This window comes from Caretta caretta, chromosome 5 (genome assembly GCF_965140235.1).
Source record: "Caretta caretta isolate rCarCar2 chromosome 5, rCarCar1.hap1, whole genome shotgun sequence".
Lineage (NCBI taxonomy): Eukaryota > Metazoa > Chordata > Testudines > Cheloniidae > Caretta > Caretta caretta.
This window is the reverse complement of record NC_134210.1, coordinates 42,630,450-42,652,006: the sequence shown is the minus strand read 5'-3', so window position 1 is coordinate 42,652,006 and position 21,557 is coordinate 42,630,450. Positions and strand designations below refer to the sequence as shown.

Here is a 21,557-nt window from a genome sequence, read left to right as displayed (position 1 = left end):
CCTGAGGATAAAAATAAGTGTGATGGAGTATGTGTCCTCCCACCGCATCCGTGGCCACCCCAGGAACTGCTCAGACTCTCTTCCTTTAGTGTCCACTCAGTATAACTTAGTCAAGCCCCCTCCACCAACATCTGTACAGCGCAAAACAAGAGTCCTAATTCCTATGACCTTCAGCCCCTATTCATCAGGGCTCTGAGAGGAAGAGAGGTCTTGCTTCCTTGGGATCGCCTTCAATCTGGGCACAGCTAATCCTGTCCTCCGCACAACACTTCCTAGCTTTTATCAGGCTAGTCAGCTGATGCACCAGTTAATTCCTTAACTCATCCAGCCTCCCCCTCTGATTCCTTCCTATTTCCTCAATCAGCTATTGCTGGGGAAACTAATGAGGCTACAGTGATCAGAGTGCTGATTCGTCTGTCATGACTCAGCACTCTGTCGCAGATGGGTTGCTGAGTTACCCTCCAAGGGAAAGCCCCAATTTATTATTTATATATGACAGTTAATACTTTATATTAAATTGTTAAGAGAAACTGGATACCCGGTTCCATTGATTCTCTGGTAGGCATTATAAAAGTACTATTAATATAATTCACATTATTGTTAATGGAATTGTGCATGTAGTTTTCCACAGAACATGTACTGCATGGAAATGCAGTGGGATATTTTACTTGCCTTTCACTTCAGAAGATAAGATTTGAATATAGGTTACAAATAAAATTGGTTTGAAAGTCACCAATTCACCATTAGATCTTCATTAACAAGATAAAATCAATATTCAGTTTACCATAATTACGTTTCTTGTCGTTGAGGTCTCGTGCAAGGAAGAGAAGGAATTTAACTCAGACCCTGAATTGTTTTTTACTGAATGACTCAGAACCTGGTTAACATTACAGAACACAGAAGCAAACTTTCTGTGCAGTGTGTTAATAATTAGCCATGTACCCAATCAATATTAAAGAGTCATTGTCAGCATAAAATATGTAGGAATTTTACTTACTTTTGTTACTTTTAACTTACTATATGTTATAATTAAATCTATTTTACATTTTACCATTTATGCTGGGTATTTACTTTTAACATTTCTCTCAGCTGGGACAATAAAAAACAGACTCCTTAACATCAGTTATTGTTAATTTTTAGTAGATTTTCCTTTCCGATTCCCCTACACTAACTCAATATTATCATTGTTCAGATTCACAATGTCACATCTGAAAGTTAAAATTAGAATGGACCCTCAACACCCAAGATCCTGATGCCCCCTTAACTTTTGGGAAGTTCAGACCCTGATTTGAATTTGGTTTCTTGAAGTTATCTCTGGTTTAAATTAAAAAAAAAAAAACCACCCTGTTTTTATTAAATTTTATTAAAATATTTAAAAAAACCGATAAGAATAAGTTTCTATTCATATCCGTTTAAAAAAAACAAACATTTCATATCCTTTTTCAGTTTTGATTCTAAAACTAGCAGACAATGTACCTTAATGGGAGTCATGCTGCTGGATTCCCACACAATGTGTTGAATACTTGCCCCATAACCTTAAGATACATGAATGAGACACCCTCTCTAAGCTATGTATAAAGATTACAGTCTTTGACTGTGTCTGCAAACACTTAAGCTTGTCACTGATGTGCAGTCCTATAGACATAATTGGAACTGTTTACATGAGTAAAGTTATGAACTTGCTTAAATGTTTGGAGGATTGGGGCCCTCTGATCCTGGGAAGGGATCTGCTCTTGTGGATCCTTAGGCTCGGGCATCAGTGGGACTTTGTGTGAGTGCAAGGGACTTCGCAGGTGGATTCCTTTGCAGGATGAGAGCCTATGATTAATGAGGCAGTTATTTGTAGAAATCTTTGGTTTGCATAGTAAAAATGGACACATTTGAAAACAGTAATTATTACTTAGATATTTCAGTTTAGAATTGGCCCATCTTTTGTGTTACACATAATGTCAGAAATGTGGTGCTTTCACGCATCTAATTATATGTAGTAGACAATTATAAAAATAGCAGTTTTTTATGTGTAGCTGGTTTATATGTCTGCATTACATATATATGTACTGTTTTATCTTGTTTTTAAATTTAGTCGTAGGTCAAAAATGGAATAAAAAAAAGTGAGTATTAAAAGAAGTGTGTCTGGGTCAGGAATTAAGTTTGGTGGCTGAGCTATATCTAGACACTAAAGAGCTTCTGCCTCTATTGCCTTGCAAAGTTGCCTAGTAGAGACTAAATAGGTTATTTATTTTTTCTTTCCATTGGGGGAACTTCTCCAAAGAACTGCCTTTTGTTTTTAGGCTTAATTAGCCAACAAATATGTCAGGAAGCGTACCTTTGCCTTATTTATTTTTAGTTTTATTAGTTAGTTTTATTTACACATTTCTATTGAGAAAATGATTTTTTTTTAATCATGATTTCATTTCTTTGAAGTTGCAATTCAGTGTTTGGAGACTGTTTTTAAGATTAGCCTAGAAGATACGCATCTTGCAGTGCCACAGCACTTGACAGAAATGTTCTCAAATTCTTTTCACAAGGTAAGAATTGATTTTAGTCTTTAGGGTTACTTTATCATTAGCCAGTTAAGATTGTGACTATGGTGTGGAATGTTAAAATGTTATATGTGTCAAAACAATGTGGAAACTTGATAAAAATGATGTTCAGATGAAATTCTTGTAATAGGTAGGGGAACAGGATAGTTTTTGGACTCTGACAGGACATAAATTCAGTCAAATCAAAGATAACCCATGTAAAATATGTTACTAAAAAGAATGGGCTTCTTTCTATCATGAAGGATACTTGCCCTCAGTGAAACTTAGGCATTTTGCAATTCCAAAGACAGTTGACTAGAAACTGATTGAGGTCAGCCACAGCTTCCTGGTCCCTCTGTCCCCAGCTCCAGTGCGTATCCCCTCCATGGAGAAAATGTAGTCTCTTAAAGTATTCCATACCACCAGTTTAGGTAAGACTAAAAGCTATACTTTTAAAATTCAAAGGGGTCCAACATAGGAAAAATACTGTTGGCGCCAGGAAAGCAGAGAGAAAATTTGAGAGGAAGAAAATGGGGATATCAGAGGTCATACTAAAAAAAACAAACCCCACTTTCCTGGGGCAGAGGAATATTGTTGTAAGATTTTTAAGTGGGAACAGACAACTATCTTGGTCTAGTGTGTATTACAGAAATGGTATGATCGCTTGCTGACGTAAGGTCTAATGGTGCAATCACTAAAAGGTATCTGTGTTTACACAACCCCTTTCAGGATGAAGGTTGTGGAAGAAGCCATTAATGTAGCCAGGGCCTAGACCTGAATCAGAATATACTTCTGGTTTATTTATTTGTTTATTTTTAATGTAGAATGACATGTTGCCTCTCTCCGATTCGTTGCCAGAAGATATTGAAAAGGCTGACCAGCTGAAGGATGAAGGTGCGTAATTGATAAGGATGTGTCATGCTGTCTGGAGTAGCTCATGACCGTGAGTGCCAACCTCAGGGGAGACTGTCAAAAAGCAGGGCAGAAACCCCAAACTGGTTGAGAAAACTCCTTTGTTTGCTCCAGTACTTTGAGCTGCAATGTGTGAGCTCTGTATTTAGCTTCCAGTTGTTCCATGCATCTGTGGTGGGTTGTCTCCTCAGCCTCTTCGGTTTCTTTGATCTTCTTGATCTGGAAGTCCACCATCAGTCTCTGGGGCTTACGTTCTTCCTGAGCTGCTCGGTACAAGCAGTCAAGCCAGTTCCACTGCAGCAGGCTCTATGGAATCTGGGGCAAGTGGGTGCTTAGCTCCTGATCTGGGCATTTCTGTTTATTGGATATTCCTCTCTCCTTACATAACGTTTCAAGGTCTTTTGTCTCAAGACCATAACTGTGGTCCATTCGTGTCTATTTTTTAACCTTTAAACACTCTCAATATCAAGTTTTAACTTTTAACAGCTCTGGATTATGATCTATAAATCCAATTGACCTGTAACATGTGAATCCTGCCACCTATTATCAAATGTTATACTGTCTGGAGTGGCTCCTGACCATGAGTGCCAATCTCAGGACAGACTGTCAAAAGCCAGGGCAGACGCCCCAAACTGGTTGTGTGGTGTATAATTAGATTTCACCAACCCAGTAACAAGTTTGAACTCCTAAAGCCCTATAACAGTTTTACCATGGAATCACAAACTGTCCCCTTGGTCATCCCAGTCTATTTTGCCACCCAGGCAAGCTGACTATGTGATAGATGGTCACTTTACACCAAAAAACACAACAATATTCAGGTTACTTCCAATCCCAAAGGACCAGTCACTTATCCCAGGTCATTTGTACTCGGATCTCAACCAAAGACAATGCCTGTAGCCAATCCTGTAATAAATTAACTAAAGATTTATTAACTAAGAAATAAGAGCGTTATTTACAAGGCTGAAACAGGAAACACACTCACAAATGAGTTACTGTCTTAGTTTTAAAAAAGGTAGTATAAGTTTCTGTAATAAGCAACTCTATATGACCTTTAGGGCCTACCTGTGCCAAGCACCATGAGGATCTCTTGCTTATGCTTAGGAATCTTGGCCCCTCAGAGACCAAACAGCATAAAGACACAAGTTTCTCCTTGTCAGGGATTTTTTTCTCTTCTTCACCCCAGATTCGAAGCTGGTGGGGTGAGTTCATGTGCAGGTTTCCCCTTCCTGGAGGGAGTTAGAAATGCAGTCAACAAGGTATTTGTCCCTTGGTGCTACACAATGCCTCATTTGCCTACAGTGGACCATCTTATGTGCAGAACGAGCACTTTACCTTAATTAATGCTTCTTTTCCTCTTTGGCAGGTTACACAATTAGAGGTTTACAATGCTAACATTCAATATAACTCTATACCATGGGCTACAGATATTATAAGTAGGATTAATACATGCAGCATTCCATTAAGTCTAAACAGTAAGCACATTCTTGTAATACTAATGCCTATTTTAACTATACTAATCCAGAGGTAAGACAGACTGCTTTCCAGCTATGCGTTTGTCAGTGATGCCCTGGGTCTTGTCATGAGCTGGCACCTTGTCAGCCAGCATCACAGGGAGTAATAATTTCACGCTGTCCTGGGTTTTGGCAATATTAGGGTGTTGGCATAGCTCAGTCAGTGGCAGTATTTGTATCTGGACTACAAGTTCTATGTGAAAACTTGGGCTTATAGCTAATGCTGACAGTGTAGTGCAGTACCAGGGATGTGGTATTATGGGGTCAGAGCTGTGCTTCATGGGAGATATAAAACCGAGGTTCATCCTGTCCCTTTGCTGATTGCTGGTTAAGAGGAAGTTAAAACAAGGGAAAACCATGAAGCCCTGGCTAACATTCCCTATTTGAGTAGTAGAGATTCTAATGAATGCGTGGCTGTTGTTGAGCACATTATGGCTTCCTGTATTTGCCAGTACAGTTTCTACTCAACAGTATCCAATTCATTACTTTGTAAAGGGTATGCAATGGTTTGAGTATAAATTATCTTCAAAGTGCAGAATGCCCTCAGCACCCAGTGCAGTCACTGGGTTTTTATTTTCAAATCCTGGCCCCAGTGAAGTCAATGGAAAGCTCCCACTGACTTCATTAAACCCTAGATTTTACTCATTATATAAAACAGTTTTACATTATGTAAAATCACGGTAAAATGAGTTATGTTCCTAATTTAAAAAATCCATTTCCAGATTCTTTTGCATTGGACTAATTTAAAATATGTGGAGTGCATGTGGTAGGTTTTAATGTTAATGAAAGTAAGAAGTGTAGCACTGTTTACAGATATGCAGGGCTATTGAATAGATTAAGGCTTTATTTATATTGTAGTTTGGGTATAAATTCAGATTTGTAGATATTATGCATAAAACCCAGATTAGTATGTTTACATTTGAGAGGTGGAAGTAGCCTCCTGGGAAAAGTTTTTAATAAAGTGAAACAGAAAAAATTTGGCTGGATTTCAATAGGCAGCAGGTTTAAAACAAACAGAAGGAAGTATTTTTTCACATAATGCACAGTCAACCTGTGGAACTTCTTGCCAGAGGGTGTTGTGAAGGCCAAGACTTTTCAAAAAAGAACTAGATAAATTCATGGAGGATAGGTTGATGGAATGGCTATTAGCCAGGATGGGCAGGGATTGTGTCTCTACCCTCTGTTTACCAGAATCTGGGAATAGGTGACACTTGATGATTACCTGTTCTTTCTCTCTGGGGCATCTGGCATTGGCCACTGTCGGAAGACAGGATACTGGGCTACATGGACCTTTGGTCTGACCCGGTATGGCTGTTCTTATGTTCTTAGGTCAAGGTCTCTCATTTTAAATGGTCAGCTGCAGCTGTTGCAAATGACAAGGAATAATATATTCCACTCTTGGCTTTATAAAGTACACTTAAAAAAAAGCTTAGCTAGGTGATGAAGTGGGTCGTTAGCCTTTCATTTCTGGAGATATGAGTTCAAACCTGGTTAGGTCAGAAGTGAAAATTAATTGGAGAATCTTAACATAGTTGCTCTGGAATGGCTTTTCACTTCATTAACTGTCTGCTTCTATGTGGTGTTGAGCACCTTATGGAAGGTACAAAATGCCCTCAACACCCAGTGCAGTTGTTGGGCTTTACTGGTACTCAGCACCTCGTCAAAGTAGGCACTGTAGCAGTGTGTAATCTACTTCAATGTACAGTCTGATTTAAGGATAGACCATCTATTGAAATAGCAGGTTAGGAGTTGGGGGCATTGATAGGTCTGGCTGGACATGCCTGGAAAGTGTGTCTGTCTTTTCCTAGTTAAATTCAAGCTTCTTGTCCTTACCTTCAGGGTCCTTCATAATTTGGTCCCTTCCTGCTCTTGTCACTCCAACTTCCCTCAGCTCCTCCACTCTAGCCTCATGCACCTGCACGCATCTCATGGGCCTTGTTCACACTGTCCTTTATGCATGGAACATCTTCCCTGAACTCATTCATAAGCTACCAACTCTGTCCTTATTAATACCCCTCTCTGGTGTGATGCCTCAAAGGAATCAGCCAATTAATAATTCAGCAGCAAACTGGAGAATTGACACTTTGCATTATTATAGTTTTTAAAAAGCATTATTTTACACACACATACACACTTAATATATATTTAATTATATTCCTTTCCCCCCCCCCCCCCAAATATTTCACTTGATTTCTTAGCTTCTAATCTCTGGAGCAGGAACTGTGGGTTTTGTGTGTGTTTGTACAGCACCTATGTATAATGTGGGGCTTGATCCTAATTAGGGCCTTTGGGCAATACTGCAGTATAAATATTATGTAATAATAGCTAGTGCTTCAGTTCCAGAAAGACACAAATTTATCCCTAAAGTAAAACAATTTGTTTTTCTTGAGGCATTTTTTCTGACACTATAATAAAATGTAATAAATTGTCATGGCTACTTTTCTGTTATGCAGAGTCCCAAATCCCACAATCTGAGCAGAACTAGCATCTCTGGCTGGATTCCTATGCTCTTGGAGTCAAATTCAGGGCTTGGGTTAGCAAGATTGGGGTAAATGGGTGTCAGCTTTGAATTTGGCTCCATGTCTCAAGCAGTACTTTTTTCAGAATCGTAGCAGAGATTCCAAAGTCTTAGATTCGATGCATATGCAGTTATAAAACTTTTTTTTTTTAAACTGGTAGGTAGGATATTACTAGGCCTACTAATAGTCCCTGTTATACAAGTATTGAGAATACTAGCTCGAACCTGCCCTATCTTACCTACCTAGTTATTTTTTACATTCTCACTGCTTCTTGACAGTGGAAGCATTATTTTTTTATGAGATTACAAGTTTGGTTGATAAAAGTAATAGTGTTGATGTAATATACTTAAACTTCTCTAAGGCATTTGATTTGGTACCTCATTGTTACTGGGGTTTTCAGAACCCTCAACAGTGGTAACTTAACTATTTCACTCCAGCTGTGTCAGGAATAAATCAATAGAAACACAGCAATTCTGTCTGATTAGAGATTAAATACAAGTCAGCGTGCTCTTATCTGATACTGCAGTTTATTAGATTTAAGCACACACAGACATAGGCAATAGGTTTAGAACATCCCAGATATTTACCTAACATCTGGAACAGTATTGAGTAATTAACAGCAGGTTCGCAGTGGCCGATTGGTCACCCAGCGGGGAGAAAGGGTGTTGGGAAAAACATCTCTCAAGATGGCTTCAGAGGACTGCTCCAAAGTACACTATGTTAGCTAGTCTTTTATAACTAACTTCTACAAAACACATAGTCATAATGACCCCTACTGGATCATCACTTTTCCTAACTTTCAATAAACTTCTAATATCAGAGGAGCCCAGACTCAAGGTCTTCCAACCACCAAGGTTTTCAGTCTCAGTTGTTTACTTTCTTTCCCCTTCTCCCATTCTGATTAGCAGAAACTGTCAGCTAGATTTTGACTTTGCTTCTGAAAGCCTGTCTCCAAATTAATCTTTAAGTATGTGGTCTATTTCATTAATTCATAGTGGCTGAGTGCACATAATATGGTTGAAATTGGCTTGATCACATTTTGCATACACACACCCCTCAAACCCAGGGTAACACCATGACAGTTTGATTAAAAAAACTAGAAAGAAAGAAAATTAACATAGCTTACATTAAATGGATTAAAATTAATTGACAAATCTGTAAATGTAATTGTAAACAGGGAAGAATCATCAAGTGGGTGTGTTTCCAGTGGGGTCCTGCAGTGATTCGTTCTTGGCTCTATGCTATTTTACATTTTTATTAATGTCCTGGGATAAATTATAACATCATCACTGATACAGTTTGCAGATGACACAAAAATTGGGGATATGGTAAATAGTGAAGAGGACAGGTCACTGATTCAGAGTGATCTGGATCAGCTGGTCAACTGGGGACAAGCAAACAATATGCATTCTAATACAGCTAAATATAAATAATGTAAGCTATACTTACGGGATGGGGGGACTCTATCCTGGGATGCAGTGCCTCTGAAAAAGATTTGGGGGTGTGGTGGATAATCAGCTGAACATGAGTTCCCAGTGTGAGACTGTGGCCAAAAGAGCGAATGTGATCCTGGGATGCATAAACGGGAATCTCTGGAGCAGAGAGGTTATTTTACCTCTGTATTTGGCACTGGTGTGACTGTTGCTGGAATACTGTGCCCAGTTCTGGTGCCTACAATTCAAGAAGAATGTTGGTAAATTGGAGAAGATTCAGAGAAGTGCCACAAAAATGATTCAAGGATTAGAAAGCATGCCTTACAACAGTTGAGCCCTTTGAGTCTATCTATTTAGCTTAACAGAGGCTTAAGGGGTGACTTGATTATAGTTTAAGTATTAGGGATGTAAATATCGTTTTAAAAGTTAACCATTTAAATTATTAAAATATTTCATTTAAATGGTTAATTGATTAAAAGGAGGGGGACTGGGGTCAGGTTCAGCTGGCTGGCATGGCTGGGGCTGCTCTGGCTGGCTGGTGTGGCTGGGGTTGGGTTTGGCCGGCTGGGGCCGATCTGGCTGCGCAGCGCGGGGCCGCTGAGGTTGGCGGGTGGGCCAGCCTGGGGGTTAACGGTTAAGGCGGGTTAACCGGTAAGACCAGTGCTTACCAGTTAACATTTTACATCCTGAATAAGCATCTGCAGAGGGAACAAATATTTAATAATGGGTTCTTCAGTCTAGCGGAGAAGGTTTAACACTATCTAGTAGCTGGAAGTTGAAGCTTGACAAATTCAGACTGGAAACAAGGTGTGAATTTAACGGTGACAGTAATTAACCACTGGACCCATTTACCAACGGTCATGGTAGATTCTCTCTCTCAGACAATTTGTAAATCAAATGGGATTTTTTCTAAAAACTGTGCTCTAAGGGTTATTTTGGGGAAGTGCCATGACTTGTGTTATGTAGGAAGGCAGATAAGATCATCACAATGGTCCCTTCTGTTTTGTAATCTAAGAAAAACAGAAACATGCTTAGCTGTTTTCAGTCATTGTCTGAGATGAGAACTGCCCCTTGCAGGTCTTTCTCGGTCACAGCTGCAGCCACACTGGATGGACCTGCCCAGTCTATGCATCCATAGTAACCTGTTGACTCACGCCCAATGCTAAAGAGAGAATTTACCTGACTAGGTGAAAAGTTAGTGACCTGTCACCTAGGCCTGTCATTCATTTCAAATTACATTATTGTTGGAATTAATTTGTGATCCATTAGCTATGTTACTCAACTCTACTCCCTGTTACGCTTACCTGGCTCTGTGAAGATTATGCATTCCTTCCAAATGGAAGTGACTTTGCTAATATGTGAAATATTTATGATTCAACTTCTCATACACAATTAGGTTACTTGTGGCAATATAGTATCAGTTATAACAGAGCTGAAAAGTTGGTATGGTTCTGTTAATTTGGAATGTTGGTTCTTTCACTGCCAATGGCTGAGACTGAAGGATCTCTTCCTCATTCAGCCGTGTGTCCTGCATGGGGAGGACTCGGCGCCTTCTGGAGCATGTCAGATCTCTGTACTCTCTCTACACTTTGTAGGATACTCTTCTTCGTTCATAATTTCTTTGTGGTGTTCCTTCTGTTACCTTGGCCCATTTGCCAGAACTTCAAGTTTTGTTAGTCTTTTCCTGTTAAATCTGAGCTTTTTCCCTGCCTGAGTGGGATTATGGCCTGTGCCTGTACTGCTGCCAGACATGGTGCAAGGGATGGGGAGAAAAGGAAGGCAGGGTCCTTTTTCCTTTTACTGTACTGGTGCGGCTTTGTGTTTTTCCTTTCCTCGATGCATAACAATTTTAGTCTCCTAAGAGTTGACTAGTGATGCATCTGCTGAGGTGTTGGTGAGTACTTTTGCATCTGAGTCATTTTATGGCACTTGTGGTATATGTGTCCTCAGCATCTTCATGAAAGAGCTACTGGTAGCTGCACGGGACTGTTCATTTACCTGCCCATCTTTGTTTTCCTTGTTTTTAGAGTCTTCATATTATGGTTGTAGTTACAGGCAAGTTTGGGTGCATTAAATCAAAAAGGATCTCCACATATAGATCATTAAGTTGTGAGACCTGCTGGGATATCCATCCTGACCAATCCAAACTGCAGCTAAGTTGTTGTGGTTGACCAGCCCACTGGGCCAGTTCCCTGCTGTTGAGGAAGGAACCAGTTTGTTGGGAACTGCCTTGTAAGTATGTAGAGTATTGAGAGGGCAGTAAACATTAAGTGTTGTGCTGCTTTGTAGATAACAGGTGTGTATGAAAAAAGCGTATTGTATATTCAGCAGACTAATACAAAATCTTTTTCTGAAAAGTTAATCACAATAGGCAACACAGTCCCAACTGCTTTGTGAGGTACTGTAGTGTAGTGATTCTGCTCTGTGTTTATCTTTCAGGTATAGAATTACACCTTTAATTATCTTAAACCATCATTTTTACAATTTATTTCAGGTAATAATCACATGAAGGAAGAAAATTATGTTGCTGCAGTGGATTGTTATACTCATGCTATAGAGCTGGATCCAAATAATGCAGTGTATTATTGTAACAGGTAAAAAATAACAAAAAATCCCTTAAACTTCATAGAGATAATTGTAAAAAGAAAAACCAAACTAGATCAAAACAAGGTGAAGTGAAAAGCCCTCATTTTCAGCGAGTAACAACATTTGATTTATATCAGTTTGGTTATGCAAATTTTAAAATGTATCATTTCAACTATACTCAAATTGTTGTCTTCATTATATTTGTAGTGTGGATTTTAACTTTGTTTCAAGACTTTATTTGGTGACTGATGTTGGCAGCTTGAAGTAACTTCTATACAAGAAATTAGTAAAGGTCTGATTCAAAGCCCATTTGAGCTAGTGGGAGCCCTTCTATGGAATTCTAATGGATTGGGCCTAATATGCTTTAATTTTCCAGAGCAAAAAATATTTGTAAAGTGCTTTGAAGATGTAAAACGTTATATAGGAGCTAAATACCTTTATGCCGGGATTATTGCAAAAGTAACAGTTCTACATAATGCACTTCTAATACAGATTTTACTCCTTAGTTACTAAACAAGTGAATTATGTAGTAGATAGAGACAAGCACAAGGAGGCAGAGGATCCACAAACATTTACCAAGATGGCATTACTTATTTAAGGCAGTAGTGCAGAGTTTGAACCATATCTTTTCTCTGATAAGACAGCAGTGCTATAAATTCTCTCTAGATGTAAACTGGTCATGTAGGACCTGATCCAAAGCCCATTGAAGCCAATTGAAAGACTCCCATTAACTCCAATAGCCTGTGAATAAGCCCAAAATGTGTGTAATTAGCAACACAACTAACTACTACTACTTTGATATTCAGTGAGTATGCAAAGCATGTGTAACTTGCAATGATTTTGTACTGTAAAACAGACCAAATTCAGCCCTGGCATAAGTGGGTACACCGCCAGTTGAAGTAATTTAAAACTAGGATTGAATTTTGCTCCAGAAGTTTTGAGGATGGTGTAGACATAAGTTGAAGCAGAGGAGAGAGGGGTTGCTTTACCTTAAGAAAACAGGAGAGCCGAATCAGGCTGATTCCTTATTTGGTCTGTTGAGTCTGTCTCCAAACATGAAAAAGAATTGAAGTGCATGCAGGGCTAAATACTGCCTTTGATTACACTCATGCAACTGCATTGACCGCAGTGGGGTTGAACAGGTGTAAAGCGGTCCATATAATTAAAGACAATGAACACAACTCAGTAGGAAGGGAAATAATTTATTCCATCAAACCTAGACAAAGTATATAATTCAGAGGGCATAGTAGGAAAAAAGGTTTAAATAAAAAAAAATCATTTTACACAGAATTTTTCATGGAAAACTAGCACAAAATGCTTTGCAGAATTAAATATTCCTCCTTCTGTAAAGTACCATTTTAACTATGGAAAGACTTAAGCTGGAATGTTTTTTCTGAATACTCTCAGACCATGGGAAAGATTGAATTTGAATACTGATCTGAACTCTTTGGCTTGGCCACTCTATTGCCTTAACTCATAAATCATATGTAAAAATAATGAGTGTTTCCCTGGTGAAGGTACAGTAGTAATTCACTGATTCAGAAATTATTAGGTCTCTTTATCCAGACTTACCTACCAGCATGAGTGGCATTACACACACAACTGTATTTCTACAGAGACTTTGCAAAAATCAATATAGATCAAATACCTACATGGTCAGTCAGTATAGAGTATATTCGAGCTCCTCTAGCAATTCTCCTGGAGCCAGGCACCTGAGGGATAGATGCCCTCAGCAGAAGGATTGTCATTGTGATATGAGACTGATAGGTACAGGCGTAAAGAGAGAGAGAGAGAGACCAAGTAGATCCTTTGAACTGTGAAGAGTGAAAACACAAAGTATTATTGCTGCAAAAGGGTGCCTGTACAAAATACTTGTTTTCCTAAATAGTCGTTGTATATCCCCAAAAAATACCATTTGGCTTGTTGTAATTGATTTAATGATGTATTTTGTGTGTATCTGTATTCTGGTTCTCAAACGCTTTTCCACACTATTCTGTTTTTTGTAAGGTATGACTCTGTATAATTTAAGGCTCTAAATCAGTAAGGCACTTTCACATGCTTAACTTTAAGCACTTGAACAGTCCCACTGAAGTCAAGCCAGGTGAGCAAATTTTCTATAATGTAACGGAGTAGTCAGTAGGATTAAACGTGTTCTTAATGTTAAGTGTAGTCTTTGGGGCCTAAATCTGGATGCTCAGACTTTTTTTAAATACCTTCTTTTCCCCCTACTTTAGGGCTGCTGCTCAAAGTAAGATCAGCAACTACAATGAAGCAATAAAAGACTGTGAGAGAGCAATAGCAATAGATCCAAAATACAGCAAAGCATATGGGAGAATGGGGTAAGATAATCCAGATTTATTTAAGCATTCAGGGCTAGAACTTTGGAAGGTGGAAATCAGTGTAGCTCTATTTAAATCAATGGGATAATTCCAGTTTGTGTTGACTGAAGATCTGGTGCTAAAAGTGCAGTTGTTTTCTATGACTGAAGCTGGCATGAAGTTCCATGTACATGCTCTCTCCTAGTGACTTCCTGTCAGATTTGCTCTGTTTACACTACAGATTTTTTTCTTCAGTTTATCAGCATTGCAAATTCAATCTAGGGAGTCAAACTGTGTTCTTTCTCGCTCCTAATCACCAGTAATTATTCTGTAACTGGAACAACAAGTATTCTGTTAATGATAATTAATACAGAATAGAATCCAAGTCCCTCTCTCAAAAGTGTTGGTTTTGCCGAGCTAATAGGAGTACAAACTTATTTTTCTCAGCTAAATAAACCTAGGAAGCAGATCTGTTGAGGTGGAAAGTGCTGTTTATTTAGTAATTCTTCTGACCCTAACATAGCACTCTTAAGTAAATACTGTTATGAATTCACATCTGCACACTTAGGGAAATTCATCCTTATGACTTTTTTTCCAATAGTCCCTGTGCAGAGCGGCTTTTGTGTTGGGGATATTTCCCAGGGTGCCCATGCAGTTGCTTTGTGACTTCTTCGTCCTGTCATAACTGGGTAGGGCAATCCATCATTGCACGCTTAAGCTGTGGGAGTTAGAAACTAGGACCCTTGACACGAGAAATACAGGCCTTTACCACTTGAGTTACAAGCCTCTCTGGCTGATGTTGTAATAGTAACTTGTAGGCAAGACACTGTGATTGCATTGACCCATAAATGCCAAAGCAGGTCTGACATTTCATGTGTCTATATGTCTATAGAGAATCAGACCCCCTCACCAGTAAGAGTGAAGTTCACCTGGTAAGCCTCTTTAAAGAAATTTTAATAATAAAACAAATATCTAGTGTCAAATTCTTCCCTCAGAGGCACATACGTGGCTCTAATTGAAGTCAGTGAGATCTGTATATGTGCATGTAATGTCTGACTTTGGTCCTTAGCTTTTTAAATTTCAAAACATGAATTTTAATTCTGAAAATTGAATGAATAGATGAATGCTGCTTCTGTGAATACTAATTGTCAAATCTAGTGAAAAATGTGAATATAGCACAGTGAGAGCTGTCTGGAAGGAGTAAATGGGATTATGCATCTTTACTACCCGAAGTTTTATGAATGTCTCCATGTTTGAAAGGGCTCTTGGCCCTAATCTGAAGGGAGAACTATGGCCAGCATAGTACCAGCTTCTGTAAATGTGTCCGTGCCAAAGTCTGTGGTCTGAAGTGCAGCAGACAATGACTTGGAAAACCCTTATATATTAGAAGTGTCATAGTATTACAATGAAACCCAACAAGACTACAGAAGAGGGACAAATTGTATTAAACATAAGATGACCATATAGGACAACACATATAAAATAGTTACTTATAGTAATTGTGCTTTGTCAGATGGTTGCCTATGTGGATAACGCTCTAGCATGCCACTAGTGCATGAGCTTAGAAGACTTGCCTAAGAAGTGTACATTGGGGCAGCTTGCTTCTCCTCTCCTTCCCATTCTGGGTTCCAAAGAGATTGCGTGGCCCCAAACGTCTTTTAGTTCATATCACTAATTTAGGAATCCCTCTACAAGAGACTGCAAAGAAGTGGAGAAAATGAGCAGGGAGCACAGATCCATATGGGTAGGCATCTCAGGGAGCTGTAATTTCTGTGGTAAGTAAATAGGTTTTTTTCCTTGGAGAATTTCCCATATGAGTTCCAACTTCCCACTCTTAGGAGATTAACAGGTGGGCATGGGGACTGTTCATTTAAAAATGATTGCAGGACTGTTATTCTGAATTGCGTATCAGATTTAGAGCCCTACGTGAGAGAGCAACTCTGCGTGGATGTGGTTACCGAGCTCTAAGAAGCACCCTTGCATATTTCACTAATTGATAACTTGTGAAGGCATGGCCTAGAATAGAGCCAGAAGCATTTGGCATTTTCCTTGGCGGCAAAAAGTTCTTCATAAGGCTTGCCTGTAAGTGGAACATATGCAAGGCTGAGTTCTTGGGGGATCATCTGTGCTACAGAAAGTGGTCTGACAAAAGTAAATGCCAGCGCCAGCCAATATGCATCAATATTTACATTCTGGTAGTAAACTTACATGTATTTTGGAATGATCAGGATCTAAGTTAGTTGTGAGATTCTCTCACTTACTCCTGGGCTAATTAGATCCAAAACTGTTAGTATCATTACTTCTTTGATGTGCTCATACTGGCTTTCTTTATTTTAAACTAGGTTGGCCCTGACCTCTATGAACAAATACCAAGAAGCAATTACCAGTTACCAAAAAGCACTGGTTCTTGATCCAGAAAATGACTCTTACAAGTCAAATATGAAAATAGCTGAACAGAAACTAAGAGACCTCTCCAGTCCTGTAAGTTACCTTAATTAGTTTTTCTTTTCAGTGAGGTTTTTTAATAACTCAAATGGAATTTCCTAGACGTAGTAATCTTCAGATATTATTTGTTTTCAGACTGGAACAGGACTGAGTTTTGACATGGCAAGCTTGATAAACAACCCAGCATTCATTAGTATGGTGAGTATTTTAAGTATATCGTGTTGCTTTTAATTAAGAAACAGAATGTAAAATGTTTTAAATATTACTCCTGCTTCAACAAAGGAAGATGGTTTTAATGCTTATCATAACTAGTGTATACATCCAAAGCACAGGACTTGGTGGTGATGGGGGACTTCAACTACCCAGACATCTGTTGGGAAAGTAACACAGCAGGGCACAGATTATTCAACAAGTTCTTAGAATGTATTTGAGACAATTTTTTATTTCAGAAGGTGAAGAAAGCCACTGCGGAGAGGCTGTTCTAGGTTTGATTTTGACAAATAGAGAGGAACTGATTGAGAATTTGAAAGTGGAAGGCAGCTTGGGTGAAAGTGATCATGAAATGAGAGAGTTCATGAGTCTAAGGACTGGTAGGAGGGAAAACAGTTCAAAAACATAATAGATTTAAAGAGGGCAGACTTTAGCAAACTCAGGGAGTTGGTAGGTAAGATCCCCTGGGGAAACAAGTTGAAAGGGAAAAACAGTTCAAGAGAGTTGGCAGTTTTTCAAAGAGACACTATTAAGGGCATAAGAGCAAACTATCCCATAGTGTAGGAAAGATAGGAAGTATAGCAAGAGACCACCTTGGCCCAACCAGGAGAATTTCAATAACCTGAAACTCAAGACAGTCTTACAAAAGGTGGAACCTAGGTCCTACAAAAAGTGGGGAGGGAAAAGGATGAATATAAACAAATAATACAATTATGTAGGGAAAAAATTGGAAGGGCCAAGGCATAAAATGAGATTAAACTAGCTAGAGAAATAAAAGGAAACAAGAAAACAGTCTACAAAGCTAGAGGAAGACCAAAGACAGGGTAGGTCCATTACTCAATGGGGTGGGGAGGAAACAATAACAGAAAATATGGAAATGGGAGAAGTGCCAAATAACTTTTTTGTTTCAGTTTTCACCAAGAAGTTGAGTCGCAATTGGACAACTAACTTAATGAATGCCAGTGAAAATGAGGTAGGATCAGAAGCTAAAATAGGGAAAGAACAAGTTAAAAATGACTTAAGTTAGAGGTCTTCAAATCACCAGGGCCTGATGAAATACATCGTAGAATACTCAAGGAACTGACTGAGGGGATATCTGAGCCATTAGCGATTTATCTTTCAAAAGTCAGGGAAGACAGGTGATATTCTACAGGACTGGAAAAGGGCAGATATAGTGCCAGTCTATAAAAAGGGAAATAAGGACAACCTGGGGAATTAGTCCAATCAGGTTAACTTCAGTACCTGGAAAGATAATGGAGCAAATAATTAAGCAGTTAGTTTGCAAACACTTAGAAGATAATAAGGTGAAAAGTAACAGTCAGCATGGATTTGTCAAGAACAATTGTGTCAAACCAACCTAATAGCTTTCTTTGACAGGGTAACAAGCCTTGCGGATGGGGGGGAAGTGGTAGATGTGATATATCTTGACTTTAGTAAGGCTTTTGATACTGTCCTAGATGGAGCTACTATAAGATGGGTGCATAACTGGTTGGAAAACTGTTCCAGAGAGTAGTTCTCAGTGGTACACAATCAAGCTGGAAGGGCATATCGAGTGGGGTCCCACAAGGATAAGTTCTGGGTCCGGTTTTGTTCAGTATCTTCATCAATGATTTAGATAATGGTATGGAGAATACACATATAAAGTTTGCAGATGAGACCTATCTAGGAGGAGTTGCAAGTGCTATGGAGGATAAGATTAAAATTCAAAATGATCTGGAGAAGTGGTCTGAAGTAAATAGGATGAAATTCAATAAGGACAAATACAAAGTAGTCCACTGAGGAAGGAACAATCAGGTGCACAAAATAGAAAATGCCTGCCTAGGAAGGAGTACTGCAGAAAGGCATCTGGGGGTCATAGTGTATCACAAGCTAATTGAGTCAACAGTGTAATACTTGCGCGCGCGCGCGCACACACACACACACACACACACAAAAGCAAACATCATGCTCGGATGTATTAGCAGGAGTGTTGTAAGCGAGACACGAGAAGTAATTATTTTGCTCTGTTGTGCAGTGATTAGGCCTCAACTGGAGTATTGTGTCCTCTTCTGGGTGCCACATTTCAGGAAAGATGTGGATAAATTGGAGACAGTCCAGAGAAGAGCAACAAAAATGATCAAAGGTCTAGAAAACATGACCTATGAGTGAAGATTGAAAAAATTGGGTTTGTTTAGTTTGGAGAAGAGAGGTCTGAAGGGGGACATAACAGTTTTCAAGTACATAAAAAGTTGTTACAAGGAGAGGGAGAAAAATTGTTGTTTTTAACCTCTGAGGATAGGACAAGAAGCAATGGGCTTAAATTTCAGCAAGGGCAATTTAGGATGGACATTAGGAAAAACCTCCTGTCAGGGTGGCTAAGTGCTGGAACAAATTGCCCAGGGAGGTTGTGGAATTGCCCAGGGCTGCTAACTGCCACAATCAGCAGAGGGGCAGGCAGCTGGTGTGAGTTCCCCCACCTTCTCAGGGACAGTGGGGCTCTGGCTTCTGGCTTCAGCCCTGGGATGGCGGGCGGCAGGCTCCAGCTGTGGGGCTTTAGCCCTGGGCTCACCACCCACTTTCCCCCATCACCCTTGATCCCCACCACCTTCTCTGGTTGCAGGGCTTCGGGCCCCGGCCGTGGGGCTTCCAGCCCTGGCCCCCAGTCACACAGTGGAGGACACCAGCCTTAGGCTCACCATCTGCTCCCCATCACCCCTGGCCCCCCCACAGCCCCAGGCTTTGGCTGCATGGTGGCAGGCTCCAGCCTGTGAGGCCCCAGGATCCAGCCGTGGGTGTTGAACATAGACTCAATACCCCCCGCTCCCAATCGCTCTGCGCCCCTGCTGTATCCTGTGAGCCTGAGTCAGCTGACCAAGGCCAGCTGCCGCTGTGCCATGGGTCTTTTATTGTAGTGTGGACGTACCTTGAGAGACTCCATTGCCTTTATTCCTGGTGAAGACCTGGCCACTGCGTTCAGGTTTAAAAATTCCCTAAGGGATAAAGTGACCTTATGTATTAAATTGATCAAAAGGTAGGTTTAAAGAGTGTGTGTATTCTCAACATGTGCCTAAACCTACACTTAAATCATACAAGGTTTGCCACTCTGGTATATTTGGTCTTTCCATACTTATGTATGTGCCTACCAGCATTTGTATGTTAAGTATAACACAGGCACCACTATAGTAAAGTGGAGGTTGACTAAAATGGACTAGTCAAGCAAAGCACTTTGGGTTCACTTTATGCAATGTCCATTTTAATTAGGCCTCCTTATAACTCTGTGCTGCAGTGCTCCCTCTTCAAATCCTTACAGGCCATCTTTTCCCTGCAGAACCATAGACATATGGAAAGAGACCTATTACGTCATTTAGTCCATCAATTTATGTCACAGACCTGGTGCAGATCCCCTTGCCAGTTGCCCACTAGATTAAGGACCCAGCTTCTGGGTCCCCAGGTGTTTTAAGCCTCTCAGAGCTTGAGCAGAGTCCAGCCGTTGGCCTGATCTTGGGGTCCCTAGGTACACACTCAGGGTGCTGACATGCTGTCTAGTAGGGATGTAAATACCATTTTAAAAGTTAACTGTTTAAATGGTTAACCGGCTGAGGCTGCTCCAGCAGGCACTGGGATGCTGGGGCCGGCTGGCCTGGGGTTAACAGTTAAGGTGGGTTAACCGGTAAGATTAATACTTACCGGTTAACATTTTACATCCCTACTGTCTAGCACCTTCTTCTGAGAGCTGGAACCTGCTATCCAGCTGCCTAGTTCCTATGCTCATTGCTGACCCTTCAGACTCCACTGTACTTAGGTCTGGTCTACATTAGAATTAGGTCGACACAAGGCAGCTTACACCGATCTAACTATGGAAGTGTCTACACTTAAATTTCACTGCCCCCCCATGTAACTGCCCAGCTATGCTGACTTGACTCTACCTCCGCAAGTGGTTGAGTCAAGGTCGATGTAGTTAGGTTGACGCAGTGTCAGTGTCGATACTGCGTTGCTTACATTGACTGTTAACTGGCTTTCAGGAACCATCCCACACTGACAATACATAAGTACAAGAGCTGCTGGTGAGGATGCACACCGCCGACACAAGTAGCAAAGTGTAGACACCCACAAGCAATGTAATTAATGCAGAGGCTGTTTGCCTTTGTAAATTAGGATGACTTAATTTTGTAGTGTAGACATAACCTTAAACACATCCTCTTTCAGAATTCTGCCCCCAAGGTGTGTGCCTTCTCTTTTATCATTTAACTCTTTCCTCCGGTATGTGAAGCATGTAACACACAGACACTTTGCCCAGGGTCTAACACAATTGCTCTTTTATTTAATCATATAAAACACAAGAGAATAATGATCATACAAAAGAAACCCTACATGTGTTTCCCTGCCTCAGTTTCCTCATCACTCCAGAGCATTCTTTGGTCTGGGGTTGGGGGCTATTCAGATACTGTCTGCTCCCATGCACGGCTTCTCCTGAAACATGGAGCCTGCTTTTCCTAAATCAGCTTGCCTCCTTTACCTTTGGACAATTTAGCCCCTGCCTTAGCTTCCTGTCCATCTCTCTGCTGAGCAAATACATTTAGCATATCTATATGGACCAATTAAAAGGTAAGTATTCTCCCATTGTCTCCAATGTGGGGAGCTTTCAGGCTGGTAGGATATTGTGAATACATATTCATGATACAGTAGTTTTTCAACAGTCACACTTCATTTATATCAACCGGAACGCATAAATTGTACAGACAGATCCCCAAATTGTCACACCCTATCATTCAAGATTGCTCCCTACATAACATTTTAAATGCTTTGTCCAGTCTTGTGTCAAGCAATGGGGTTTTCACTGTTTCCAGGGTGAGGCTATTCCAAAGCAGAACAGATTTTGCTGTCAGCAGTGGGGAATTAGCCACTGGGTCAACGAGGCCCATGCCCAGGGGCTCCAGACAATTGGGGGGCCGCAGAAAGATGGGCATGCTGACCCGCTCTGCCCCCCTGCCCGGCGCTCTTGCTGAGGACCGGGGCAAGCCCCCACACGCCAAGCCCGCTCCCCGATAGGAGCGCTGGGCGGAGTGGGGCAAGCCTCCAGACCCGCTCCCCGGCAGGAGCACCGGGGGGTGGAAGAGGGGGG

The 21,557-nt window shown here is 40.4% G+C and overlaps 1 protein-coding gene across 3 annotated transcripts in view; it reads left to right on the top strand.

Annotated features, from left to right (window-relative positions):
* SGTB (small glutamine rich tetratricopeptide repeat co-chaperone beta) overlaps positions 1–21,557 on the top strand; it is a 44,909-nt gene that overhangs the window by 12,018 nt on the left and 11,334 nt on the right. For all 3 annotated transcript variants that reach the window (XM_048851910.2, XM_048851909.2, XM_048851911.2), the window contains exons 3-8: positions 2,425–2,528; positions 3,347–3,416; positions 11,392–11,491; positions 13,718–13,822; positions 16,144–16,282; positions 16,382–16,444. In XM_048851910.2, coding sequence (XP_048707867.1) covers positions 2,425–2,528; positions 3,347–3,416; positions 11,392–11,491; positions 13,718–13,822; positions 16,144–16,282; positions 16,382–16,444 — 581 coding nt within the window. The remainder of the gene's footprint in view (positions 1–2,424; positions 2,529–3,346; positions 3,417–11,391; positions 11,492–13,717; positions 13,823–16,143; positions 16,283–16,381; positions 16,445–21,557) is intronic.